This window comes from Camarhynchus parvulus, chromosome 22, assembly GCF_901933205.1.
Source record: "Camarhynchus parvulus chromosome 22, STF_HiC, whole genome shotgun sequence".
In the NCBI taxonomy this organism is placed as follows: Eukaryota; Metazoa; Chordata; class Aves; order Passeriformes; family Thraupidae; genus Camarhynchus; species Camarhynchus parvulus.
In genome coordinates this window covers 2,582,182-2,610,163 of record NC_044592.1, presented here as the reverse complement: position 1 = coordinate 2,610,163, position 27,982 = coordinate 2,582,182, and the positions used below count along the sequence as shown (strand labels likewise).

The 27,982-nt window shown below is 47.3% G+C and overlaps 1 protein-coding gene across 1 annotated transcript; it reads right to left on the bottom strand.

Moving 5' to 3' along the window:
- Nucleotides 1-19: 19 nt before the first annotated feature.
- Nucleotides 20-27,982, bottom strand: LOC115912661 (disintegrin and metalloproteinase domain-containing protein 9-like). Its single transcript, XM_030964312.1, has 22 exons — nucleotides 27,798-27,982; nucleotides 19,780-19,877; nucleotides 19,195-19,259; nucleotides 18,050-18,128; nucleotides 16,409-16,485; nucleotides 15,543-15,732; nucleotides 14,690-14,755; nucleotides 14,195-14,266; nucleotides 13,067-13,236; nucleotides 11,664-11,745; nucleotides 10,706-10,839; nucleotides 10,326-10,497; nucleotides 10,126-10,218; nucleotides 9,193-9,388; nucleotides 8,136-8,241; nucleotides 7,531-7,720; nucleotides 6,765-6,845; nucleotides 6,232-6,337; nucleotides 4,717-4,849; nucleotides 4,075-4,177; nucleotides 3,330-3,457; nucleotides 20-2,024 (listed from the first exon to the last, which is right to left on the bottom strand). Exons 1-22 carry the CDS (start codon nucleotides 27,901-27,903, stop codon nucleotides 1,910-1,912), a joined length of 2,562 nt encoding a protein of 853 aa, XP_030820172.1. The 5' UTR covers nucleotides 27,904-27,982; the 3' UTR covers nucleotides 20-1,909.

Sequence of the window (27,982 nt, the reverse complement as noted above, 5' to 3'; positions counted from 1 at the left end):
GATTTGTACAAAACTGGCATCTTTATTGCTTGTTGGGGCTGTACAAAGGGGTTGGGAGCAGCCCTTGGGCCAGAGGACAGCACGGGGCTGCAGCAGAGGGGGACACAGCTCCCGACCTGCCCGGGACAGGTATCCCTACAGTTCACAAAAGAAAGTCAGTAGTCATCTTCAGCATTCACCACCAAAAACTGGAGCCATTTCCTGTCCATGGCATCGCTCCTCACACCACACATCCCTGCTGTTCCAACGGGCACGCCGGGAGTACAAAAACTCTTTGTCTATGAAGGCACCATGTTCAGCATAGTTTAGTTCACACACGCAGTTAAGTACATCTCTCTGGATGACTTCATTCCCTGGATCCCCTCCTCTTTCCCCACCCTCTGACCAGGGCTGGAGATGGGCTTCATCCAGCTGCAGAGCTCACTGTGACAGACAGACAGACAGACAGACTGCCCACTCAGGCAGAGCGGGACACAGCAACACAATTAGGAAGTAATTGATTATCTTGGAACAAAAAGGAGACCCCCACCAGTACAGCTGGTGAAATTCTAGGTGACATTTTACAGATTTTAATGGTGTTATAAATCTTAATCTAAGTTTATGGGAAACCACAGGAGTTCAAGTATTTTATTACTGCACACACTATATATATATTTATGTATGTATATACAGAGAAAAAGATTATTTTTTGGCAATATTAGGGGGATTTTACAGATTGAGCTGTGCTTGTGGCGAGCACAGAGCAAAACAGCCCAGCAGGCTCTTCAGCACTTATCTCAGTTTTAGCAAGTTTGTGCAACAGAACCTCACTTTTAGCAAGTTGTGCAATAGATTTCTGTTTGTGACCACGACATCCAGCTTCTACCCACGGCACCACAGGATCAGGGTCTACAGCTCCCTCTCCTAGCACAGTGGATGCTGAGCACCTCTGCTCAGGGGGAGCTCCAAAATCCAGTCTAGCCCATGGTGCAGGAGCAGAGGGCAGCCCAGTCTGACACACAGTAGCCCTGACTGACACTGCAAGGGCTTGGCTGTTAAATTCAGGGTGCATCAGCCACCAGGCTCCCATTTAAAGTGCTCAGAGAAGCTCTGGTGGTCCTGGCAGAGACACTTCCCACTTCCCAGTGTTCTGCAGGGACTGCTGCTGTCTTTAGACCTCAATTAAAACCTAGCAGCAGCCCATTTTTTAAAACCAGAATATGGCCGTGTCTTCTCGTACCTTTATCTTCACTGCCCATCCATGGATTAGTGGGAATTAGTACAGGAGTCTCGTTTAGCCACTCTCTAATTAAAAAGCATTAAACTCAGTGCTCCTATAGCACAGCTTAGTGTCAGTCAGCAAGGAGTTAAGAATTTAAGTACATTATTATGCATCTATAAACATATATACATGCATAAACATGTTTAAAATATATCTCTCTTCCTGAAAAAGTCCTCTGAGACCTCATTCCATTTATGGTGTACATGGGAAACACTTTCCAGTCCATTCAGAGTAACTGTAAATTAACTGACAGATCTCCTTGCTTTGCAAACGGGTTACTCCAATTCTCACTGCATAGTCAGAGAGACAACAACAAATCAGACAATTTCCTTACCAGGGCTCGTGGCAGAAATGGGCAAACCCAAAGCCACGTGCTGGATTTCAGGACTATTTCCCTGCAGGCTGCTGCACTCCTGCTGCCAGCCTGGCTGCAGCGACAAAGCTTGGACAGAGCGAGGGACAGGCTGGGTGTTTCAGTCCCTGGAGCTTTGGTCGAGGTATTTATTGAGTGTCAAGTTCTACATTCCTGCTCGGGATCTCTCGTTTGCCCTGTCCCAGGCTGCAGAGGGAGGCTGCCGGCACTGCGCTGCCACGGGACGCCAGAAGAGGAACTGCAATTTCAGCTGTCGCAGCCAACAGCTCAGAAAGCTACTTGGGAGGCAGAGGTGCCGGTCGGGAAGGGAAGTACTGTCCCTGAGGTAAACATTTCTGCTGTGCTGGAGGCGGTCCCTGAGGTACAAGCTTCTGCTGTGGAGGGGGAGGCCTGCAGGGGACAGAGGAGGAGCAGTCAGTGCCACAGCCTCACAGCCCACCCTGCCCCACCGCTGCCCCAGCCCGGCCCCCACACCGAGATTCACTCCAAACGTGCCACGCTCAGACTGTGCCTTCAATGGCCTGAAATCCTCTGGGAACCCCCATCTGGTAAAACTCACCTTTAGTACTCGCAGGGAATCCCCAACGAGGGGAGAGCATGATGCATCTGACTCCATCTTATCAGAAGGCTAATTAATGACTTTATTATACTACATTATTCTATGTTGTATAGCATATATTATTCTATACTATATCTATTATTCTATACTGTATTACATTACATCTAAACTGAATCTGCCAAGCACTCAACTCTGCTCACACTGCACAGAATCTCTGTCAGCCAACAGTCCCAGCACACACACTTGGCCCTGACAGGCCAAGGAAACACAACACCATCACTCTGGGTAAACAATCTCCATATTGCATTCTACTTTGGCACAAACACAGGCACAGCAAATGAGATAAGAATATTCTTGGGAAGAATTGTGCCTTGCTTTTCTCTGGGAAGTGAAATGTGGGGCTACACACCTGGCCCTGACAGGCCAAGGAAACAAAACACCATCACCTTGGGTAAACAATCTCCATATTGCATTCTACTTTTCTACTAGAAAAACAATAAGAATTGTTTATCCTTTCTCTGAGGTTCAAAGAATGTGAAACCCAGGAATATTCTTGGGAAGAACTGTGCCTTGCTTTTCTCTGTGAAGAGAAATGTGGTGACACTCACCTTTTCTCCAAAATTCTCTGAAGATTCCCCCCAGCCCAAGAGCCCCACCAACATGAGCTACATTAGGGTGCTCCCACTCAGGCACTGGCACTTGCTGGGTCTGTGTGTGGCACAGCACAGCACTGCATCTCACAAGCACAACTCAAAGTAAGATGAAACACACAGGAAAATTTCCTGCTCAAAGTTAAGAGAAATGGTTTTGCACTTGGCCATAGCATTCACAAATCAGCACAATGACAGATTTGTGAGTAATTTGCTTTTAAACTGACTATTTTAACAGGCCTTTCATCCACCTGCTGGGCTAATCTGCCTGCACAGCAACGCTCTGACCCTCGTCCATCACCACGCAGCCGTGACAGCGCACGACGAATGCGCTGCCTTCCGGGGTGAAGTGAAGGAGAAACTCCTCCCGGTGAAAAATCAGCCCCACTCACACACAACACATGATGGAACACCCCAGGAGTGACGGCCAGGACGAGAAATGCCATCAGTGCCCCTGCCAGGGGGCACTGCAGTAACTGCACTGACCTGCTGGGCACCCTCGGTGGCTGCTGCACCGGGTACTGCGGTGGGGAGTAGTAGGGCTGGTGGAAAGCCTGCTGAGGGTGCTGGTTAACTGGGTAAGCTGGCACAGGAAAGGTGTTGGGATGCATGTCCTGCAAAAAAAACCACAAAGAGAATGGTCACCAATTGCACGTAGGGAACGAAAATATTTGCGTCAGGGAATCGAAATATTTGTGTCGCTAAATAAGTGACATTCAAGAGCGCTTGCAAAGCAGCCTGGCAATGTCAGAGGTGCTCTTTCCTCTGAGAAACTCAGCAGGAAGAAGCAACAGCCCTCTGGAAACTGATGGATTTCTGTATTTTGAAAAACACAGCAAGGCTGATCACAACAGCTGGATTTCTGTATTTTGAAAAACACAGCAAGGCCGATCACAACAGCACTTGGTTTGCTCTGGGAGTGTGCTCTGGCTGGCTGTGGCTTTCAGAGGACAACTGCTCTGACAAGGAGAGTGGGCTGGGCATCTGTCATGAGGAAAAGGGAGCAGCAAAGCAGGTAAACCAAGCACAGCCTGGGACAACACTTAAACTGGGAAACGGAGGAGCCCCCCACAAAACAAATATTCTCTCTGCTTTTTATCGAGGAGGAACAATTTTCGGAATGAAGAAGTAACTTTAAAGCTTTTATTAGGGTAAAAGTTAGAGAAACTGCCTTCTTTATGTCTTTACTTGAGAGCAACAAACAGAGTAAGGGAAGGTGGCTGATTCCTACCATGGGCACAGCTCTTGGAGGATAAGGCATGCCACGGGAGAAGCCTCTCTGCTGGAAGTCCCTGGGCTCAGTGTCTGGCCGAGGAGGAGGCGACTGAAGTGACCTGAAATCCAATGGATATGGGCTGTGTGAGCACATAACCCAGACACAACCACTGTGCAGGCTGGGAACCCAGGCACTGTGAACCTGAGCTGGATTTATACTACCTTAGCACGTATCAAGTGTGAGAAAGATAATATTTAATATTACAGTATTAATATTTACAATATTAATTGTAAATAATGTTAATATTTACAAATCTAATAAATAAAAACAACCTTTTATCAGTTTAAGACTCTGGTAGCTTCCCTTTGCCCCTCTATAAAAAGATGGGACCCAAAACCATAAATCCCTATCATCAATGCACAAAAACAAACATAACAGTAAAGAGAAAACTCTCTGCTCTCTTGATTTGGGATGGATTTATCTTTTCAGTCATTGCCAGAGGCAAACTGCATGTGCCACTGGATGCAGGGGCCTTCCCCTGACATCCTGGGACTGGGATATGCCCCCACACTTTGGCATTGGCTGGTGTAAACAACCACCCATGGGTTTTGCCCTGTTCCAGGGCAGAGGAGAAGGCAGAAAGGAGGAGGCACTCACGAGTGGCAGCGGGACATCAGCCTCCTGCAGCTCCTCTTCAGCCTGTCCCTCTTGGCAAAGGCCAGAGCAGCAGCCACGAGCAGGAGGAGCACCAGGAAGAAGAAGACCAGCAGCCCATTGCGCAGAGAGGTGTCTGAGGGCACAAAACCGTGGGGAAGAAATAAACCTCACAGCAGAGAATACGAGGTAGGAATGGCTCTGTAACTTCTATTTTTCATAGGAAAAAACCCAAAGAATCCAAGAAGATAGATGCCCAAATAGATCCTTTCTGTTTATCTCTTAGAGCTGACTCCCTGGGCTGCAGGAGCACATTAAATTAGGAGATCAATCCTCATTTTTCATGACTGTAATGTTTCATTACTAAAGATTTTATGAGAGAGGAAAACAGAGCTTCTGCCTTTTGGGCTGATGTTAAATCTACCTCTTCTCCAGCCACTGTTTGCTGTAGACAAAGAACTTGGGTTCTTAATTTTGACATTTTTATATGCAGCAATTTCTCCCCTGCAGGCTGTAGTAAAACAGCCTTTTCCTTTCTCTGGCTGATGATTTGAGGGATCTGCCTGAGCTCCAATGTGCTTCTCCAGCCTGTTATTGCATCAGAATCCCTAGCTTTCCCAAACCCACACCAGCTTATGAAAAACAGTCTTCAAGACCATTCTTGCAGCCCACAGAAGTTACACCAATCCCATCTTTATACACTCCACGTGGACACAGCAAGTTTTCTCCAGATTAGAGCTTGGCTCTGGCTTCCTATTTCACCTTCAAACCCTCAGTGAGCAAAGCAAGCTTCCAGCTCTGTCAGTTGGATTTCTCTTGTGCAGGAACCATGTTTCCCTTCACTGGAGCTTCCTTTTCAAGCCTGGATACAGAGAAGTCCAAGAGGATCTTTGTTCTGAGGTGGCACAAATCACCTGATCTAAACCAGATCCTTCCAGATCCCTACCCCAGCACCCCGGGACAGAAGTGCAACACCTTGAGCACAAAACCTCTGCCAGAAGGTGCCTGGTGCATGCAGAGCCATGCACCAAAGCTCACCAACACGTGTGTGACTGCATTCACAGGGGTCTCAGGATGAGGGAAGAGATGAGGATCTGACTCCATGTTTCAGAAGGCTGATTTATTATTTTATGATATATATGATACTAAAACTATACTAAAAGAATAGAAGAAAGGATTTCATCAGATGGCTAGCTAAGAATAGAATAGGAAGGAATGATAACAGAGGTTTGGGGCTTGGCTCTCTCTCCGAGCCAGCTGGACTGTGATTGGCCATTAATTAGGAACAACCACATGAGACCAATCACAGATCCACCTGTTGCATTCCACAGCAGCAGATAACCATTGTTTACATTTTGTTCCTGAGGCCTCTCAGCTTCTCAGGAGAAAAAATCCTAAGGAAAGGGTTTTTCATGAAGGATGTCTGTGACACAGAACCATGCACCAAAGTTCACCAACACGTGGGGCTGCCCTGGAGCACCCAGCCCCAGCCCCAGCCCAGCTCTCACAGCCACTTGCCATTGTATGGAGGGCCACTGTCCACGCTGCCCCCGTAGCCTTTGGAGTCACAGAAAGGGGGAGCCCAGCCTGCTTCACAGTGGCAGTTCCTGTTGTTGTTGCACACCTGTATGCCAAAACACAAATACTCCCCTCAGTAACCTCCATTTCTGTGCATTTCCATCTGCTTGCAGCAGCCACGACCTGTTCAGCCTGGAGACTTTTACCCAGTTACTCCACAGTCCTTGGCCAGGCATCCCAAGATTTCACATGACTGAGCACACACAGCACTGCTCAGGAAGAGCTTCCAAGGATTAGCTATCCCAACAGCTTACACACCATGGCTTTTACTTGTTTGTTTTTTTCTTTGTGAGATGCAGAGTCAAATTTCACTAGCAATACTAGAACTGGGAATTCTTGCCTGGCAAAGAGTTTTGTCAAAGATTTTTTTGACACTGCTACAGGTTCTCTTGCCTAGAGGCATTTTATAGAGAGTTTTACAGTTGGACAAAACAGAAAAATAAAGTTACTAATCACCTCTCTTCCCTGCTTACCCCATGCCCATGGCACTGCTTCTCCACATCACAGTCGTAGTTCAGGACAGAGGCACTCACACACTGGAAGTGCCTGCAGATCTGGGGAACAGAGATGCACACAGATGAGGGATGATGGCATTTCAGTGCCCCCTTGCCTGCCCAGATCCCTGCTCCTAGGCTCTGCTTGCTGCCACAAAGCCTCACACACTCTCACTGATAATTCCAAACTCTGCAGCAACTCTGCTCCACAAAAGGCCTCTCAGCATGGGGCTGAGCTGGCACTGGAGCCTTTTGTCTCCAGTCTGAATGTAAAGGAACAGCAATTAAATTGTGCCCAGTAAGGACATGTGGAATGCACATTCCTCTGCTAGGGCTAAGCTTCTGCACTCTTTAGCTTAGTTGGATTTTAATTGAAAGTTGTCTTCAAGGCATTTGTGTGGGCCTGGCTCTTCCTGCTCATTGACAGAGCAAAGTTTCTGGCTCTCAATGAACTCAATTTCTTTCGCTTCACCTACAAATGAAAGGCTCATTAAAGGTTTGGTGCACATGCAGTGCAGTACTGGGCAGTGGGGGCAATCAGTGGACTCATTTCATTTTATATTAATTACAGGCATCCAAAAATAATGGTCATAGCTATTCATGAAACAGTGCAGCTGAAAATTTTAACTACAGGCATCCAAAAATAATGACCATAACTATTCATGAAACAGTGCAGCTGAAAATTTTATTCCCACAAATACCCCAAACTATTACATAAGGATATAATTTTAAAAATTTTTATTACCTTTCCATTACCACACTTGGTGCCTTCATTCACCATTCCTGGGTCTGGGACATCAGAGCCCAGCTGGAAATCCACTCCCCAGCATGTCTGATGGGTGCCTCTGATGGGAGTTTGGATAATAGCAGGCTTGATTCCAAACGCAGGCATGGCTTTCACATTTTCACACTGCAGCTTCCCACACATGGCATTCCTATAACAGCAACACAGGAACACTGTAGTGACACTTGAATTTATTCTGAGAACCAGACTACTATGTGCTTGATGCCATCTTTCTACTGGAAGATGCTACTTGAAAACAAAATTGAGGCAACTTGACAAATAAAACTGAACTGGGCTTCATTCCAGTGCTGCAAGAGTAGTTTATCCCTTCTTTCTGTAAGCTGCTGGAATCTCTACATTAAGGACAACATGATGATTTGCTTCTCATCTTCCCATATGTGATCACTTAGGGAAAGCACAATCCTTGACAGGAGATGTGGAACACCCTCTGCTCAGCACAGCCCTGCATCCCTCCCCTACAACATCCCAAACTGACACCACAGCACCCAAATACACATTCCCAACCACTTCCTTCAGAACTTCCCAATGCACTGGGCTCAACTCACCAGCTGGAACATTTCTTGTAGTCATGGCCATGGAAACCACAGTTGCCAAATCTGTCCCCCTTGGAATTCACTTCAGCAAAGCAAATGTTGGAGGCTGCTTTGGCTTCTGCAAACAAGAGCCCACCCCCAGAGAGAGGAGCCACGTTACCCAGGCACAGAAACATCTCCCACAGGATCTCCTGTACCCAGAGCAACTACCCTGCTGCACCAAGTGTTTGCCATGCAGCAGCGAGCTTAGGAACCTGGGCAAAACACTAAAGAAGTTACAATGTCAGAATTACAAGGTTCCAAGTTTAAAAACTGAGAAAAACAGTTACTTAACCTGATATTTTTTGATATTTCTTTACAGATCTATAGAGCAGAAAGCAGCTGTACCAAAAATGATAAGTGCAACAAAATTATGACTTGGATCCCCAGCACAAAACTAAATGTAACACAGGAAGAATGCATGACCATGATGCTAAACCATTACTACCACTGCTCCAAATACTCTGCCAAAGCCAGCTGGTCTCTGTTAGTGACAAGCAAATAAATACATTTCAAATAAACTTTTAGTGTATTTATAGGAATGTGCCCCCTGTTGACGGAGTGACAAAACTATCTTTTGGTTTTTTAAAAAGGAAATAAGCCCAGAAGTTTTTCTGTTCAATGAGGTGAAAAGACATCTCATAAGACAGGGGACTTCACTTCAAACTTAAGGATAGCTAATTGGATAAGAGCAAAAAAGTTTTGCTTGGGCAATTTGCTAGAAAAAGAAGAGAACAAAGAAACTAATCACTTTAGTGAGGTTTTTTACCAGGAGCAAGAGGGCCTCTTGCACTTGGATCAGTTTTTCTCTGTAAAGAGTTTTGTAATTTCGCCTTTTATTAAAACCTTTTTGTTTCCAACACTACCACAGAAGCCATCCTGCTGATTTTATGCCTTCTGAGGTAGCTGAGCTATCTTGGATGTGAAATAGATCTCCAAGAGCTTGTAACACCTGGCTGGAGGAGACCAATATTTCATGTATTCTTTAGTTACATCTCTTAGAAAGACTGTAACCTGTGCCCTTCCTTACTGGAGCCAAAGATGTCCTGGCACTGAGCATCGTAGTACTGGCACACGCCGTTGTAGCAGTAAGCCTCCTGGTTGTGGCAGGGGTGCCCGTTCTGCACTGTGAAATCTGGCTGGCAGAACTGGGAGGTGCCATTGCAGTACTCAGGGAGGTCACACTCGTTGGTGCTGGCACGACACTCCGTGCCTCCAGGGAGGAGCTGAGCAGAGAGAAAGGGAAAATTGTGTTAGAAAAGAGGAATCTCACAGCAGAGAGTGGCGCTGCACCTGAGCCATGACACGCCCCAAAGCAGGGACTGATCTGAATTCTGCTCTGGGTGTTCTCGTGGGGCAGGTGTGAGAAACAACTGCTCACTTTGAAAATTTAAAGAGGTTTATTAAACCTTAATAAAAATACAATAAAGGACTACATAAGGAAAAATTCGCAGCACTGGGAACTGCCCCTCGTGGACACCATGACTTCAAGATGGATGCTCAGCCTTTTATACCCCTGGGGCTGCATCAGCCAGCCCTGGCCCTTCCCAAAGTCTGTCACTCAGCTCTTCTTTGCCATTTATCAGTGCAAACTGCTTTGGAACTGGGTTGGAGGTCAGGTGTTGCCATGCTGCACCCCCTAAGCACCCCCAAGCTTTTCCATTCCCACCTGCCCCAGGCAAGGGACACGTGTGCACAGCTTCTTTGTACCTGTCCTAGACACCCCAGGCTGACTGATGGGGAAAAGGGAACTATGGGGAGAACAGAGGACATCTAAACTACAATAACACAACTATACATCACTAAAGCTTTTCTTGATATTCACACAATAGTTATCTTTTAATTGTGACAGCCAATCATCTCATTATCCATTTATAACACAGGAAAACTCCCTCTCACAGATGCACTGACTAAGCCAATGCTCTCCTCTTCTCAACCTCCTACCACCACCCCAGTTTCCTACCTGGCAGTTTTTGCAGCAGTCCCCATAAGCACATTCAGCACCAGATCGGAGCCTGCAAGTTCCCGGCTCGCAGCACGGATCGTTCTCACATTCCTGAGGACACAAAGGCTGTGAATGTCACAAAATCTCCCCCTCTGTCACAAACAGTCCCCTCTGAGCGGGGGGCACTGCTGGGATAAGTTACACACACAGCTACAAACCTTTGGAGAGCCACAGTCACACTCCTCCCCAGCATCCACCAGCTTGTTCCCGCAGTACGGGACACTGTAGGTCTCATCAGGCTTTGGGACATTGAGCAGGCAGCTCCCACCTTTGTTGAGTGTCAGCTTCTCAAAGTCTTCTGCACTGCAGCTGCTGAAGTTCCTCGATCCCCTGCAACGGAGAAAATGAGCTGAGCTTTACACTGAGCCAAGCCAGCAGCCCCTGTGTCTGCAGAACAAGGGGGACATTCGCATCCCCCATCACAAGCACAACAGCACTCTTTGCAAGGGGAATTTGAAGGTGAAAGTAATCCATAAAAACAAAGCACATGGATGGGGCATTTTGAGCTTTGTTTGCCTTCCCTTGGTCAGCTACTTACGATGCTCCAGAGCTCATGATGCAGCTGCTTGCCCCACAGTGACAGACTCGTTCATCATCGTGGTTCATGCCCAGGTTGTGGCCGAGCTCGTGAGCCATGATGGAGGCAAACATCTGGATACTGATCCTTCCAAACTGCACAGGAGTGACACAGAAAGCAGTCAGCACAGAGCTTATCACTGACAAAGTCAAAGTGAGCCATGATGGAGGCAAACATCTGGGTACTGATCCTTCCAAACTGCACAGGAGTGACACAGAAGGCAGTGAGCACAGAGCTTATCCTGACAAAGTCAATGTTTGCTTCTGTGCCAAGAAGACCCTTTTGCCATTCTGGCTCTACATTATCAGGATTCTCAGACCAACACTGCTGGATTTCCAACCAAGTATATGGAATTTGCTTAGCAGTAAGAGCCCTCAGAGAAATCTCCCTGGGACACTGCCCAACAACCTCCACTTTCCAGAGCAGCTGCAACATTACCACAAAAACTAGAACTCTCCACACCAGCCCAATTCTCCTGAAATGTGCAAATTCCAACATTTCTGTCACTGGTCCAAAGAAGCAGATTTCTGGGATTGTGAGTTATCTGAGACCAGCAGCTTGGTTCATTAAGGCTCTGCAGTTCCATATAAAACATGGAGTGAACCAGCACTGCTCAGGGAGGTCACAGCTGCAGGTCAGACAGCACAGGACAGATTTGAAAATACCCATAGCTCCCACAAAATTTCAAGGCAGAGATGCTTAAAACAACACAGAGAAGTCCTCTTGCATGAGTACTGCACACTGAGCAGAAGACTACAGAGAAGTTGTGATCTAGATATCCTGGAAGTGTCAGAAATTGTTTGGGACAACATTAAGAGCCCCACTAAGGCACTTCAGCTTTGTTATGTGCTTCCAGGAAGACTTTCAGAGTGCAATCTCTAACCTCAATCACATTCAGAGATCACTGAAGAAATCTCACCACGTTAATTCCTCCTGCATGGCTCTTGGAGCACACTGTTCCCACATAGGCCATTCCAGCTGTGCCACCAAAACCCTTCTTCCTGCAGTCATGAAGGGAAAGGAGAAGCCATCATCAGTCTCTACAGACACACACAGAGTCCAATGCAGCACACCACTCCTGCCTGTGGGGCCCAAATCCTGCTGCTCCAGCTTTCCTAGCACTGCTACTGACTACAAGCAAAAATGGCACCAATTAAGCTTTTGCTGTCTGCTCAAGATTCCTTTACTCTGTTCAGTTAAAACAAGTGTTTACAGAGAAATTCAGCCTCTTCCACACCATCCCTCTGCATATAAGGAGCACAGCACTACAGCTGTGAGGCAACTCTGGTGGTTTTGGGGTCTCCCTGCCGTGGGTGCCCAAGACAGAGAAATCCAATTAAGCACGATCTGTGCAGACCCCTCAGGCAGAGTCCAGACCTAGCAAGCAGTTCAGTTCTTAGTGATTATCAGCTCATTTGTGATTTCAGCTCTTTAGTTTGCTAAGTGCCTTTGGCAGACACAGGGAGAGAGAGGAGGAGGCTGTGTGAGGTTCCACAGAGATGCCTTTATTGGCATCTTCTGCAGAGGGTCTCAGGGACAGCTCTTCTGCTGAGCTGGGCAAAAGTAGGGGTTTTTATAGGGTACAGGAGTTTTGGAAACTATCCAGTGGTGAGGGTTCTATAGGCTTACAGAGAGATAACAAGGGTCTGAAGGCAAAGAGGGCTTCTAAGGTCCACTCACCATGACCAGGCATTTCCTATCTTAGGCTGCTGAATGCCATGGAGGCATTGCAGGCCCTGTGCCTGCTACACAGCTGGGCTGAGCAGGCAGGGACAGAATGAACTTCCTGGTGTTAGGAAAATTAATCTACAAACATCAGAGGTTTATGTCCAAAAAGGAGACAGAGGAGTCCTTTCTGGCTTTATTCCAATAAAGGGAGAGGCCATGGGGCATTCCCCTGGGGTTTCTCCAAGTTTTGGAGGACACAGCCTCCCTTTTTATCCCAATTTCCAGCCACATTTCCCTTCTCTCTTTCCCCATTGGCTGAGGTACTTGAGAGGTTCAGACTTCCCAGAACACCTGATCCCAAAGATTTCCCTCTAATGTACAACCCTCCTTTTAATTTTTAATTCTTACAGAATTTAGGGATTTTTCTTCCTCGTTGTTTCTTTCATCTTTCAATGTCTAATTTCATTTACCAGCAAACCTAAACTTTATTTACAAAAGCAAATCTCTTTTTCCATTCATCAATCCGTGGAATCCTCCCCGTTGTTTCTTTCCTCTCCCAGTGCTGGTTTTATCTCCCAGCAGACCCACAGCTTGTTTGGAAAGAGAAATCCCCCATTCCTCTCCCAGGGAGCAGAGGGAAGGAGCTGCACTCACAGGACAAACTGGGCGCTGTCGTGCCTCCGCCGCAGAACGAGGTTCTTCTCTCGCCACTGCACGAAATTGGCCAGCACATCCCCAGCCCCCCCGTCAGTGCTGATGATGTTCTCGTGCTTCCAGATCTCCAGCCCAACCAGCACGATGCGGATGTTCAGCATAACGTACATCTGGGGAGGAAAACAAGAGAAATATTCATTTATAGCTTCAGACAAAAACAAGTGGCCTGGTGTCTTGTATTTCCCTCGTGGCAGGAGGAATGATGAATCTGACTCCATGTTCTTAAAAGACTAATTTATTATTTTATGATACTATATTATATTAAAGAATACTATACTAAACTATACTAAAGAATACAGAAAGGATTCAGACAGAAGGCTAAAAAGCTAATAATGAAAACTCCTGACTCTTTACAGAGCCTCAACACAGCTTGACCAGGACTGGCCATTAAAACAATTCACATGAAACCAATGAAACAATCACCTGTTGGATAAACAATCTCCAACTGCATTCCAAAACAGCAAAACACAGGAGAAGCAAATGAGATAATACTGTTTTCCTTTTTCTCTGAGGCTTCTCAGCTTCCCAGGAGAAAATCTTGGGCAAAGAGATTTTTTCAGAAAATATGATGGTGACACTGGGGTTATAGATTTTATTGCAAGCATCCATCTTTTCTGTGTGGGTTTGAGTTTTCTTTTCACAGCTAGCATACAACTGGAAGCACCAGAATGCATTTTCCCTGTGATTCAGACCTTCATTAGCTACAGAATCAATGCTTAAATGCCACACTGGCTCCATTGTAAGACAATACCAAACAGAAATAAAAAGAAGTCTCAATTCTGACAAATATCATGTGAAATAGTGGAGTTCCAGACATGCTTTTTCTCTAACCTTTACACAGACACAAGAATTGCAATAATTGCAACAATCTGTCCTGTCACTCGCTGGATGTAGCACAGGTTGGAAGAGTTTCCTAAACAAATTCTCAAGGTGGGTAAGTGCAGATGAATTTAGAGATGGAAAAGCTTCCATGGGGACGCATTCCCCAAAGTGGTACCAGAACAGACCCCAAGGTGGACATTTCCAAAAGGCAGCAGGGCTGCAGCACACAGCATCCCTCCTACTCACACTGTCAAGGAAGTTTGCCAGCTGCACCATGTGTTCTCTTACTTCTGTTTCACTCTTCCCAAAATCTTCAAACTGCAAGACAAAGAAACTTAGCTTCATGAAGAGAAGAGATACAGACAACAGTTAGAAAAAGGAACAGAACATTTTTGCCCGGCTCAAATCTCCAAGAAGATGCAAACCAATTCAGCAACATTTTCACTGGTGCTGCTCAGCAGCTCAGTATTCCAAAGACAACAGCAAAGGCAGTTTTTACCATGTGCTTTCCTTACATCAGGAGATTCCTTGCTAACAGAACCTCTCCCTGTCTGATGGCTGGCTTCTTTTCTGAGGAGGATTGCATTGCACACATTTATCCATTTCCAGATTAGCATATTTGTACAACTTGGGTAAATTGTGAAGTGTTTTTCAACAATCCATTTGGGAGTAATGAAATCTGAGGGCTTTCCAGGCCCTCTTCTGAGGAGAAAGAAAAGGAAAGCCACACAGAACTCCCACCTTTTCTTTATCCACAACTATGAACAGCTCCACATATCTTGTCTGGTGCAGGACCGCCCTCTTTCTCTGGGGAAAAACAAAAATCTGTTTTAGACAACTTCAGATTTATTAATTCAAGTATAAACAAAAAAAACCCTCATGACATTGTCATATTTCACTTGATACCACCAGTGGTTTGAGACACACCCAAAGCACACAGTGCCAAACCCAAGCAGTGGAATCCAGTGCAATGAGAGTCTCTGTGTTTTACACTAAAACTCAGCTGCACAAAGACTCCCCTTGTTCCAAAAGCAAGGCACCTCTGCACAGATTGCTTTGGAATGTCACCACACACTTTGATAAAGGGGCAGAAAGATTCTACCAGCAAATACCAATGACTTGGATGTGAAATACAACATTTCTTCATTCTCCTGCTTTCATTTCAATCTTGTTCCTGTACAGACAGTCCTTGAAGGACAAGGGGGACTTCACACCAAACTGCTACTGGGATGGTGATGATGGTGTAAATGGAATAAGGAAATAATGGATGGAATAAACATGACAATATTCTCCTGGCTCCTGATGCAATACTTTGTTAACAAGCCTCTCCATGATGAAGGTCATGCTCCTGCCTTTAGGAGTCCCCCAAAAAAGCCCAGGAATATTCTAATCAGCTGCCCCAGCCCCACTGCCATGTGCAGAAGCAGGAGGAGACTGTGGCTGCTTTGGGGAAGAAACTGAGTTGTCCCTTAGTGCAAACCCCCCAAATCATAAACCTTTAGGTATGCACTAAGAACCAGGAAATCTGATAAGCTGCTTCCACACTCTTAAATGAACTCACAAAACCCCTTGTGTGGGACTGGGCAGGACTTACCCGCAGCAGCTGGGTCATACTGGGATGGAGCTCTCCCTCTGCATGTTCCCCTTCCTGGCCTGCAGTGGTTACTCCACACTCTGTGGGCTCTTTCTTCACATTATCCAGTCGATACAAAATGTGTTTAGAGCCAGAGGAGGGATCCATGGGCTCAATCCCATAGGTGACATTCCCTATTGTCACCAAACCCCTAAAATAAAGCAGTGTGTAAGAAATCTGGCACTGAGCACAGAGGACAGTTAGCCAGAATTTTATTTTACTGGATAACCAAAGCCTGCCTATACCTCAGCTCTTGTGAAGCAGCACACCTCACTTCACAATTCTACATTTCCAAAGGCTGAGCAGGGCCTTACAAATGCAGGACATTAAATACCCCTGTAAGGCTCTGCAATGCCCCAGGAATTACATCCCATTTAAGCAGAAATGCTTTAGTTCAAATACACTATTGCCACTCTGACATGGCTCTGTAAAAAATACAACATATGGAACACAATATATGGCAATTAGGTCAAAGTAGAAAACAATTCCCTCAAACTTGAGGTGCATAAGGTTTAGGGCCTATTTTGTGAAATTTGGAGATTAGTGTTCAACATTCCACTTCTGCAATATGTACAGCTGTCATGACTATCTGTGCAAGTTAAAAAATAAGCCAAATATGCATCAAAACCAACTTACTGCATTCTGGTAATAATCTGTATTAAAAACTTATTTGATGGTACTTCAGATATCTGTGAACTCCTTGAATAAAAGGACAAGAGCACCAAGGCAGCTCAGTGCAGCCAGTGACAGTCAAAAGCAGCAGAACTGAGTTTTGGCTTCAGCAGCCACAAAGTGACAGCAGGGACACAAAGGAGGAGTTGTGTTACCTGAGCCCTGAGCAAGTGCTGACAGCCACCAGGGAATCCAGGGTCCCCTCCACGAAGCCCTGATAGTGGCAGTGATCCTGGGCAGGAAAACAAGGGTGCATTATCAGGTGTTTCAGGCATCCCTGCACAGCCAGGGCAACCTCTGAGCTGCCACTGACCAGCAATGATCACAACTCAAGAACACAACATGTATGAAGTTAAAATTTACCACAGCTGGATTTCTTGACTTGAGCTAGGCTATCCCTCTCCTGTTCTGTCCTCCACCCTGCCTCAAATATTTCGAGGCCAGCCCCTCCCTCCTGATTTGGGCCAAATTACTCTTCAGTCTTCTGGCAGAAAGTTCTGGCTTGTCTGTCACCTCTCTGCAGCAGGAGGACGGACAGCACCTGCTGTGTCCCCAACCAGAGCTGTGCTGCACAGTGCAGCCCTGACACATGGACATCAAAATTCTGGAAACCAGACAAGGGGGAGCATGGGGAAATACACTCAATTTCCTCTGGCAAGGGCATCTTTAGACATTGATCTAGGGGTCTATAATACAGGTTCTGTCCCCTGTTGCTCTGTCTGTCTTGTTCTGTCACTTATCTGTAGCAGGAGGAGGGACAGCACCTGCTGTGCCCCCAACCAGAGCTGTGCTGCACAGTGCAGCCCTGACACATGGACATCAAAATTCTGGAACCCAAACAAGGGGGAGCATGGGAAAATACACTCCATTTTCTCTGGCAAGGGCATCTTTAGACATTGATCTAGGGGTCTATAATGCAGGTTCTGTCCCCTGTTGCTCAGCAAGGAATGCAGAAAGCACAGAGGGTTTGTGCTAATTGTTCAGGGCCAGCGTGACTTCTGTGACCTAATGCTGAAAAAGCATTTTTCCTCTAACCAATCCCTTTTAACTAGGAAGCAAAGAGTGACTTGACTCAGGTGCTCTATTTTCAAGAACAAGATCCTATAAATCATGTATGACTAATACCTCCCTTTCAAAGGAACAACACTGATCCCTAAGAGTGAAGCCATTAGGAAATCTCTTTTGCATTTTGTATCACACAGCTTGCTTTCAATTCTACATTTCCAAAGGCAACATGTCAGGCAGCTTTTTGTGGAGTAACTCCAACACTGCACAGATTCCATCTCTCCCAAAGGTCCTTCTGGCTTGGTGCATCCCTTCCAGCAGCTCCCACCTGTCAGGACTCACAGAGTTTTTAGTTCCTAAAAGCCATCCCTGCTAAATGGATGGCCCACAGCTCACTGTGCCTCAGGGATTGATCTGGAAGCTCACTGTGTGCAAAAAACAAAAATGCAAAGTTGCCTTTTCAGCGCCCAGAGCCACCAGCCCTGCACTGGGCTGTGGGACAAGGACAGCAGCATTCCAATAATGAGACACCAACAGCTGAGAGCAGCACTGCCTTGGAGAGAGGAGCAGCTTCGAATGAGACAGCAATCACCTCCACAGCAGAAAATACAGGTTTTTCACAGGTTAGAGCCTCATCTAAAATTAAGGATTCTCTCCAGGAAGAGGGCAGTGGGTACTGAAGGGGGTCCAGCAGAAAATACAACTATCTTTTTGTAATCCAAACTCCCTCATCCCACAAATGCTCTGTTCCAGTCACCCTCAGTGAGGGAAGGAATAGAAGGAAATCCTACCTGGACATCTGGATATTCCAATTGCAACTTTCCCTCCTTGTCATAGGTATAAACTGTGAAATCTTTGGGCAGCAGTTCTCTGCAATGACAGGGGACAAGGAATTCAAAAGGAATTTCATGGAATGGCTGTGACATTGGAACAGAGCAGTAAGATGGCCCTAATCAAAAGTGTGACACATATGTAAATTGAAATTAAATAAGGAAACATTAAAAAGGAAAATCCTCTAAAAATAACAAAGAACTAGTATATTCTCACGGCAAAATTCAGGAGACCAGAATGGTAGAACTGCTAATGAAATCAAACACACCACCTCACCTCAGAGAGTAGAACAAGCAGCAAACCCCATTAAATTGTGCTAAAAGCCTCTTTCCAAACAGAAAAAAAATTCTAGCCCTCAGTCTGCTGCATATGCCTTTTCCTCCCCAGTTTGAGGAGGAAGTGCATTGGAAAGTCTCCCACGACTAAGACTGCTGCACTATCCTGGTAATTCCATTGATGTGGTGCAGCTAAATTCCCACATTTCTGAGGGTCAGGGCCTTGGCAAGTGGCAGCTGGAGTTCCCCAAGGGCTTGCACAGTTGTGTCTCTATCACAAGGGCAGCAGTGGCCTGGTAAATGACCATGTGCTGGTGCTGCAAGTGGCCCTTAAACCCCAGACAGACAGACAGACAGACAGAGTCTGTATCAGTGAGGTGTCAGTATTCACCTTGGAAAGAGAGTCAGTTTCCTCATTTATTAGTGTCCTTGTGCTACTGTGACAGGAAAAACCACAAAACTAAAACAATAAACAAGATCCAGACAAAAGTGAAAATATTTACTTGGAATACAGTTCAGCTTGTTTATTTTTAGCTGTGAATGGAAAGAGTTGTAGATTCCCTGGGTCTCCTCAGAGTAATCTGCAGCTTCCTGCTCTGAAGGGGGTTCCCCAGGGCTGCAGGAATCAAAACCATCTCTGGCTGATGGCCAGGACAACTAGGACTCGATCTCTTCCCATTGTGCAGAGCTGGGGTGTACCTGCACTTCCCACACAGAACCCCAGCATTCAAAACTCATGTGCTACCTGCCAGCTTCTCATCTGGACACAACAGTCATTTAATAAAATTTAATTTGAGTAATTTAATAATTTCAAGAAATTCGTCACTTACTTGTTCTTTTCTAGATGAATGGTGTATTCTTTTCCCTCAATCTCAATAGCATATGATACTTTGTCCTGAATATAAAGAAAGGTGCATTTTACTCATGTTAATGAATGAAACAGTCTTTGAAGCCAACAACAGTGGATGAGCATGATATTTATTTTATAATTGTCCCTGCCTTGAGAACTTAACATCTCTTCCTGTGTGACTGGGGAAAAACATCCCATGAAGGAAATGGTTTTAAAATAGAAATGGAAATGGTTTCAAAATAGAAATGTGGTTTTCTTATTCTGTCCTTCTAAAACTTCCAAGTCAGAACCAGAAAAGGACAACACATTTTTTTTACTGAACACAATGCAAGTTTTAGACCCAGATCAAAAATTCTACTGCAGCAACTCATGAGCTCTGGAGGAGGGAGGTACTCCTGTCCCTCAGCTGCCAGCAGTGCCAGAGGTGATGCTCTCTGCAAGGACAGACATTTCCCTGCTGCCAGGTGCATCCAGCAGCATTCCACAGGCATTTCAGGTCAGTTTTGGGCAGATTTTATTTGGAAATAGACACTAAACTGAAGATGTGGCTCAGACTGCCCAGTACCTGTATGGAGGAGCTGTTGGAAGCCTCTCGTCGTTCTCTCCCCAGTCTCTGTGGAGTTACAACTTCGTAGGAAGTGAGCAGGGAAATCTCCTGGAAACCTGGAGAGCAGAACAGGAACATTGGCTAAAGGAACAGAGCAACAAGGAGGAAAACACTACTTGAGGAAAAGTCCACACACAGAAGAACACAGAGCAAGGCACACTTGGATTGCCTTGCAAGGGGCCAGAGAAAAACAACACACAAACAGCAGAGGAGACACCAATTTCCCCAGAAAGTTTTGAATTGAAATCTTCCCATTCCAAATACTGTCTCACCAGCACCACCCTCTTCATGAGCAGAATCAGCCCAGCAAGGGATGCCCAGTGTCAAACCAAGCGTCCTGTGCTGCAAAGCTGCACAACTGCCCCGTGCAGCCTCTCCCAAGGAGCTCCAGCAGCTCCTGCTCTGCCCATGGCACAGCTCAGCCTCAACCCTGGCCCTGCACAGCACAGCCAAACCCCTGCCCTGAGGCTGGTGCTTTTGTTTATTATGCTTTTAGAGAGCTCCCAAGGGCCTCATCAAAACAACTGAGGTGAGACAAATCCCTGCAACAAAGAAGCTGTCACAGACCCCTTTATATATTATCTGTACATGCAACATCAGACAGATCCCCTGAACCAAACAAGTCCACAGTCCAAGCTCCCTTTATCAGTTTTTGCAAGCTGTTTTATATTAACTATGTAAACAACAATAAATTGTGCATGCAAATTACTTTTCCCATCAGTGGTGGCATCTGCTGGTGCCTGGCTCACAGCCACTCACCCAGGAAGCAGGAGGTTGGCCAAGGCAGATCAGGCAGCATCCAGAGAAATAGTTTTCCTGGCTCATGGCAAGGGAATCAATGAGCTCATCAAGAGGAGTCTGAGCTTCCCAACAAAGGCAGGGGGAAGGGAACACAGTTATACTCGCTGTCTGTCTCCAGAAATCATCACCACGTCTGGGTGAGCAAGTGTTTGGTGCCAAGACCCTACAAAATCTCTCAAGTGGGACTGAGATGCTGCATCCAGTTAAAACCAGTCCCTCTGAGCACACCAAAACTCACACTCCATGTCCAAAGGGCCTTTGGCTTCTCTAAGTTTCAGGACAGCACTGTGAGCTCAAAGCCTCCATGAGAGGCTTGTTCCATCCTTTGGAAAATGGGCAGGCTTTGAATGCCTGGATTTCACCAAAAAGCACCAGGCTGCAGCGACATTCAGGCTCCTTCAGACGCCTTCTCATCCCTGGCAAGCTGGCACAGATCATCATCACCTTGGGGAGCACTCAAAAAGGCATCCCAAAGGAAAAGCAAGTCCTTTGCACACTGTTCCTATCGCCAGCTGGGGGCTCTGTACAAATCACCAACAGGACAGGACTGCTGGGAACGTGCCTTGAGCTGTTTTATTTTCCAGCATCAGCCTCATTATCTGATTATGACAATAGGAAGATGCCACCAGCTCACATCCCAGCCAGCAGACCAAAGACTTAATGTTACAAATCACTTTATAAGTTTTTTGACCAATCACACAAAGCAAAAGCACATTGACAGCAGTTCTATGCAACCACTATAAGCACAGGTACCTTTGGTTAAACAATGCTTGCTTATTTCAAATACAACACCTGCTTGTGAGCCTTCAAACACAACGCACAGAGCTCCATTATTAACCTTCAAACTTCCTAATATCTCACTAGATAAACTTTTCTGTAGCTTAGGGAGTTATTCTAGACAAGCATTAATACACAGACCATTGTTCTATTTGTCCTTGCTTTTCTACATTTTACATCATTTTTCTGCTGACCAATATCATGGTGAATGCTTAGCTCCAATCACAGTTCTGCTGTCTCTGAGGCCTTTTGCAGCTTTCCCAAGCCCTCTGATTTATGGATTCCCACACTTCCCACCACTATCCCTGAAGAAGAAGCCATCAGCTCACTGCCAGCTTCCCCCTGTCACAGCACACGTGGCCATGCAGGAGGCCTCAGATGCACTCTCCTGCTCTGCCACACAGAATTTCTGTCACCAGAGCACAGGCACAGCCCCACTGCTTCTCAGGAACTCACACAGGGCACAGACTGCAGCAGAACTTGCATTACTATGGTGTTTTAGACAAAAGGTATTTGTCTACTATTAAAGTAGACATACTACAATACTACAAAAAAAAAAGCAGACATTAAAAGTATTGAAAGTATTAAAAAGTAGACATTAGAAGTATTAAAAGTATTTAAAAGTAGACATTAGAAGTATTAAAAAGTATTAAACTAATACTACATTAAAAGTATTAAAGGACACATACAATATTACAAAAGTATTTGTCTACTATTAAAAAAGCAGAGAGAAAATTCCTGAAAACAGCCCCTGACATTCACTGGCTACAGAACACAGTGTCAGTACCTCCCTGGCCTGAAAACAAGGGAGGGAAGGGCTGCTTCCTTCCCTGGAATGAACCACCAAAAGCACACACTGCAGCAATCACTTCTGTCCATTTGTCATTTCCCAGCCAGCCCCGAGCTCCTGCTCTGCCCCTGTGCCATCCCCAGTGCCCTTCCCACCCTCAGCAGAGGGGTGGGACCCTCATGCCAGGCTCTGCAGGCTCACAGGTGACACAAACAGCAGGGCACAGCCAGCCTTGGCAGTGCCTGGAACTGACACGTTTGCCCAAGAGCAGCTTGGAAGCAGAAAACAAGTCAGTGAATCATCACATGAAGCACAACTGGGAGGGATTTCTGGGAAGAGCACAACTCCAAGAGGATCCTCTTAGAGCAAGAGCACTAAAAGAGGCCAACTTTCAAGTCTCTGAATGCTCTGACAGTTCTCTCCCCACTTTCTGCCCTCCTTCCCATCCTTCACCCTCCCAGTTTGGGAGGTGCTGGGGGTGGGAGACTCCAGCAGGGACGTCCCTGGCACTGCCCCTCACTTCCCAAAGCAGCTGTTTCCATGCTGAGTGCCCTGGGCAGCATTTCACACATCACCAGCAACCCTCAGAGAGGGCACAGAGCCATCAGAGAGGGCACAGAGCCCATCAGAGAGGGCACAGAGCAGTTCAACAAAAACCCAACCCAAGGCACAAGTGCAGCCAAGCAGAAAGCCAACCCCTCTCCCACAATTTCCTTCTACAAAGGCCAGGTAGAGTTTGGAATCAATTTTTCAGCAAGTTACAGGACTTCTAATAGTCAGGTGCTTTCTGGCAGCTGCTGGAGCTGCACCACGTCACTGCTGAGGACAGGACATGCTGATGACCCATTTCCGTGCTGAGATTTTACTTCTGATCAGAAGAACACAACTGCATCCATGACCATAGTTATCTCATCTCATTAAAGGCTGCCATTAATTACCAAGCACTGGAGACAACTAGGAAGATGTGATTCATCTTCCCCTCCCCACCCCAAATCCACCAGAGGAATTCCATGCATGCTCCACGGCATGTGGGAGCTTGAAAACCACAGAACACATCACAGCCACAACGACTCTGCAGACACTGAGGGAACCTCTGGGGGTGTTCTGGGGGAGCCTGACAGGTAAAATCTGCATTCAGCAAAGGTCAGACTGCACCCCCTGTCTTGCTAAACCTTGGCATGCCCATTGGCTCAGTTACAGAATCACAGCACACAGCTACATCCACTTACTCACCCACACTTCCCCTCAATCACCATCCTTCCTGAGCTGTGACTCCTTCCCAAGGAAGGTCAAAGATACACTCTTCAAGGGAAGAAAAAAAATTAATAAGAGGAAAGTTCATACTGTGGCCTGTTACACCACAAAACAAGCTAATTTCATAAAAACAACTCATCAGCATGTGAGCAGGTCAGCTGCTAACACCAAAACTCATTAAGTTAACTGTGGTTATCATCAATTGATTACAATTGATAGCTGAGGTCAGCTTCCACACTTTGGCAGGGGATCGCTCACCAGAAGTGCCAAAGGCATTACACAGCCATCCAACCCACCAGGACAGTTCCACACGGAGCATTCCTGACCCAACCATCAGCTCCTTGTGCTTCAAGCTGCACTCTGAGCTCCAGAGCAGGGCAGCCATTCCTTCCAGCCCTTCCCTCCAGCTCCACATCTTTAGATTTCCTGCTGTCATCCTTCCCTCTCCTTTCCTGCAACTAAGGAGCATCAACACTCATTATTTCCTTACACCTCTGCCTGTTTCCATCAGGCTGTTCTGGCTCCAATATCCCAAAAAACCCCACAACAGGACACAACAGCCCAGAGAGGCCTCACACACACCAAGGCACACATGCTGTGTGTGTTTATGGATCTCCACAGGTTAAACTCATCTTCAAAACAGCACACATCTGATTCACTTGTCATTTAACCCACTCTGACACTCATTTCCCTTCCTGCCAACATGCTCCCCATTTTTCAACCTCTCGTACTTGTACAGAAATTATTTCCACCTCAGCAGAACACTTTGCACCATCCTTTCAAAGCCACTAATCTCTGACAGACACTTCTCTCATGCTCAGACCCCAGTCTTTATGGAGCCTGAATCCCATCTGACTGGGAGGTACCAGCTGCCAGCTCAATCTGCATTCTCCAGATCCTATTTTCAGAATCACACAGGAGTTTGCCAAGCAGTGTCTGAGGAGAAACTTCCATGACCTGGCTTCCTCACATATATCCTTCAAAACAACAGAACCACTGCTGGAGGATTTCTCCAGCCAATGACACACCAGGAAAAGCATTTTTGGTGCACTTGACTTTTGCACTAAGGTCACAGCTGAAGTAGGATTTACTATTTGGACTACAGCTAGTAAAAAGTTCCTTCACTTTTACTATGCAAATATTATCCAAGTCCACTTAAAAATGTTTAGAGTTTTATAAAAACCACAAAGATAACAAGTCTTCTTCTAAATGCAGGAATGTTTTCTGTGGAGCCAGCAGTTCCAGCTCCTCCCAAACCTCAAACACCAAAGAGTGCCTCAGTGGTGCTTCATCTTCAAAACACCTGGGAACATATGGCCAGCTGTTCTTCCACAGGTACCACTCCTTGGGACTTTTCTTTCCACCTCTCCCTCCCCTGCTCTCAGTCTTTAGACCTGCTGGGTTCTCCTGCTGTGCTGGTGCAGGAAGAGATGACCAATTATCATGGCAAGAGAAGCAAATTCCTCTCTATGTATCGCTCACCTGGAATATTTGGATAACATTAAACCTGGCCAGAGCAGTTCATGAAGTTTCTTTTGGTATTTCACTGGGGATGTTGGATGTTGATCAGGTTACGGAGCTCTTCCACAGAAATATTTCCTAGAAAATTCTTACACCCCTTGCTGAAATCCAGACCTATGCTGTAAGTGTTTCCTGTCTAGACTCTCCCCATTCCTTCTGCCCTTCCTAAAGCCTAACTTGTCTGCAAGACAACAGCTCCCCTTGTTCTACAAAAAGGACTGTCACAACATGCTCTGCACCTCGGAGCCTTCTCAAAGGAGAAGCAGGGTAAAGCTCAGCTATCTGCAGCAAAATGAACCCTCCTGGGGGTCACTGGCCCTGAGTCACTCCCTTCCACCCATGGCATGCTGAGCCCACTCACTTCCTCCCCATCTTACCAGCTCTGCTTGCTCAGCTGACTCCGTGGGAAGCTTCTCTTTGGAGACATCACTGGCTCTACATCTGGCCACCAAAGGGAACTGTGACATGCACATTCTTACCTTTTTAATATATATTTAGCTTGTGAAACAATAATGATCAAGACATGCAGAAACTCTAAAGTCATAACCCTAACTTCATTTTTCCTAAAGCAAGGCATTACAAGAGACAATGTTAGCTACACTGAAATGTATTTTCTCTCTTTCCTTTTCACATGGAGGAAATAACCACAAACCCACTCTTTGCTGAATGATTGTCCCAGATTTGCTGCAATATGGGTGAGGCAGTGCTGTGTTTTCTGTGATCTGAACGAAAGAATTATCTTAATCAAACACCCTATCTCCCCAGAAATTTAAACCTAAGCATTTAGACACTTCAAGAATTGTGGTCAGGCCTGGCTGGAACATCCTGATGTGGGTATGACACCAAGTATCAAGAAAGATAGTTGGTGAAGTAGAAAGAGATGGAGTAGCACAAAGCAGTCTCTGCCTGTGAATTTTTTTGAATCCATATAGTTAAATCTTTAAGGCTTTTATGGACACCAACAGGAGAGGAAAAGCCATGCACACAAATCCCTTAAGGCTACACACCACTATGTGATTATGGCCATTCAGGAACTTGGAGATAATAGTTTCTGGTAACACTCCACTTCTGCCTTACATCCCTATGTGTGTCAAAAGCACTTACATTATAACCCAAGAGTTGGAGGCTTCTACCCTCTCCTTCATGCTCATACTCAGGCAAGGGAGGTTCATTATATTTCATGGAAGGTTTGGGATTAACAGCTGGGGCAGAGAGTTCCAAAGGCAAAGAGGAACACTACCATCCACCATCAGAAATGGCACCAGTGTTTATTTCTTAGAGGCAGGAGCAGAAATCTTATTCCTAAAACACCAAGCACCCCACTGGAAGCACAAGCACCTCAGAGATGCATAATCCCAGACATCACTCCCCAGTCTCCAGTCAGGCAGCTCCCAACGTGCTGCACAACCTCTCAAAGCCGACTTTCACCTCACACAGCTCACACACCCTCCAGCAACACCGCAGCAAGTGAGAGGAAGAGATTCCAGCACAGAATCCCTCAGGGAGAGGCACACATCACATAAGCACTGTCCTCAGCACGAAGCACCAGTATCAAGTTGTATATTGCTCAGTTGGGAAGACCTAACTATAAAAACATGTATTAATGACAAACACAAAAGTTATACATAGTGCATGTGTCCCTTCAGGAGGGGGAAACAATGACAGAGGAGGCATTTGTGCCTGTCATGTACGTACAGCTTTAAATCAGCACCGTAAGAGCCCATAAACAGAACCATCTCAATCCATAAACAATCCCTAAGGACAGCACGGGACCAAGTAATTTAGAGCCATGCAGAACGATGGTACTGAGTGCTGCCCTCCCTGGGGACAGCAGCCTGGGCAGCTCTGCCCCATACCCGAGCTCCTGCATGGCCAAGGCCACCTGCACTGACCGGGCAGCCCCGCATCCCTGGGGCTTTGCTGGGCTAAGAGCCGGGCGGAGCTCCCGGGAGGATGGAGGAGCAAAGAACTCAGGCAGGTGTGCCGGGACCCGAGGCCACTGCCGGGATCAGCTCCCCGTCTGGAGCTCCGTGGGCCCGGCACCGGAGCCCCGTTATCCGGGATGAGCTCCCTGCCTGGAGCTCCATGGACCCGGCACCGGAGCCCCGTTATCCCGGGATCAGCTCCCTGCCTGGAGCTCCGTGGGCCCGGCACCGGAGCCCCGTTATCCGGGATCAGCTCCCCGTCTGGAGCTCCATGGGCCCGGCACCGGAGCCCCGTTATCCCGGGATCAGCTCCCCGTCTGGAGCTCCATGGGCCCGGCACCGGAGCCCCGTTATCCCGGGATCAGCTCCCCGTCTGGAGCTCCATGGGCCCGGCACCGGAGCCCCGTTATCCCGGGATCAGCTCCCTGCCTGGAGCTCCATGGGCCCGGCACCGGAGCCCCGTTATCCCGGGATCAGCTCCCCGTCTGGAGCTCCATGGGCCCGGCACCGGAGCCCTGTTATCCCGGGATCAGCTCCCCGTCTGGAGCTCCGTGGGCCCGGCACCGGAGCCCCGCTGTCCCGCCGGGCCCTCGCAGCATCCCTGAGCACTGGCGATGCTGGGCAGGGCACAGGTGGTGCTGGCACCCACAGACTCGCCTGCTGTGGGTGGCACCGGCCACCCCCGGGCACCGCCGCGGGGCACACGGGGCCAGCGGGCAGCACCCCCTGCTCTGGCCGAGCTGGGGGGGCTCTGCCCCACCGGGCCCCTTCGAGGGCAGGGGAAGGGTGACAAGGGAGGGCCCGACCCTCTGGAGGGGACGGGGAAGGGAGAACGGCGCTGTCCGGGAAAGGGAATGGGGGCCGAGCGGGCTGCGGGCGGCAGGCCCGGCCCGGCCCCGCGCACTCACCCGCGGGCTGCCCGGGCGCGGCCGGCGGCGGCAGGAGGAAGATGAGGAAGATGAGGAGGCGACAGAGGCAGCTCCAGGCCCGGGCCATGACACCCCCTGGCCACATCGCCCCTCCCGTGGGGCGCTGGGTCCGGCCGGCGGCCCCGCGGCCTTATGGAGCCGGGCCGGGGCCTGCGCTGCGCCGC

What these genes read in the sequence shown, in the direction of transcription:
- LOC115912661 (XM_030964312.1), bottom strand. Translation starts at nt 27,903, where the DNA reads ATGTGGCCAGGGGGTGTCATGGCCCGGGCCTGGAGCTGCCTCTGTCGC. An exon ending in ATTCATCTAGAAAAGAACAA is followed by an intron (nt 18,129 to 19,194) that starts GTAAGTGACGAA and finishes CTGTCATTGCAG; the next exon opens with AGAACTGCTGCCCAAAGATT. An exon ending in AGCACTTGCTCAGGGCTCAG is followed by an intron (nt 15,733 to 16,408) that starts GTAACACAACTC and finishes GCTTTATTTTAG; the next exon opens with GGGTTTGGTGACAATAGGGA.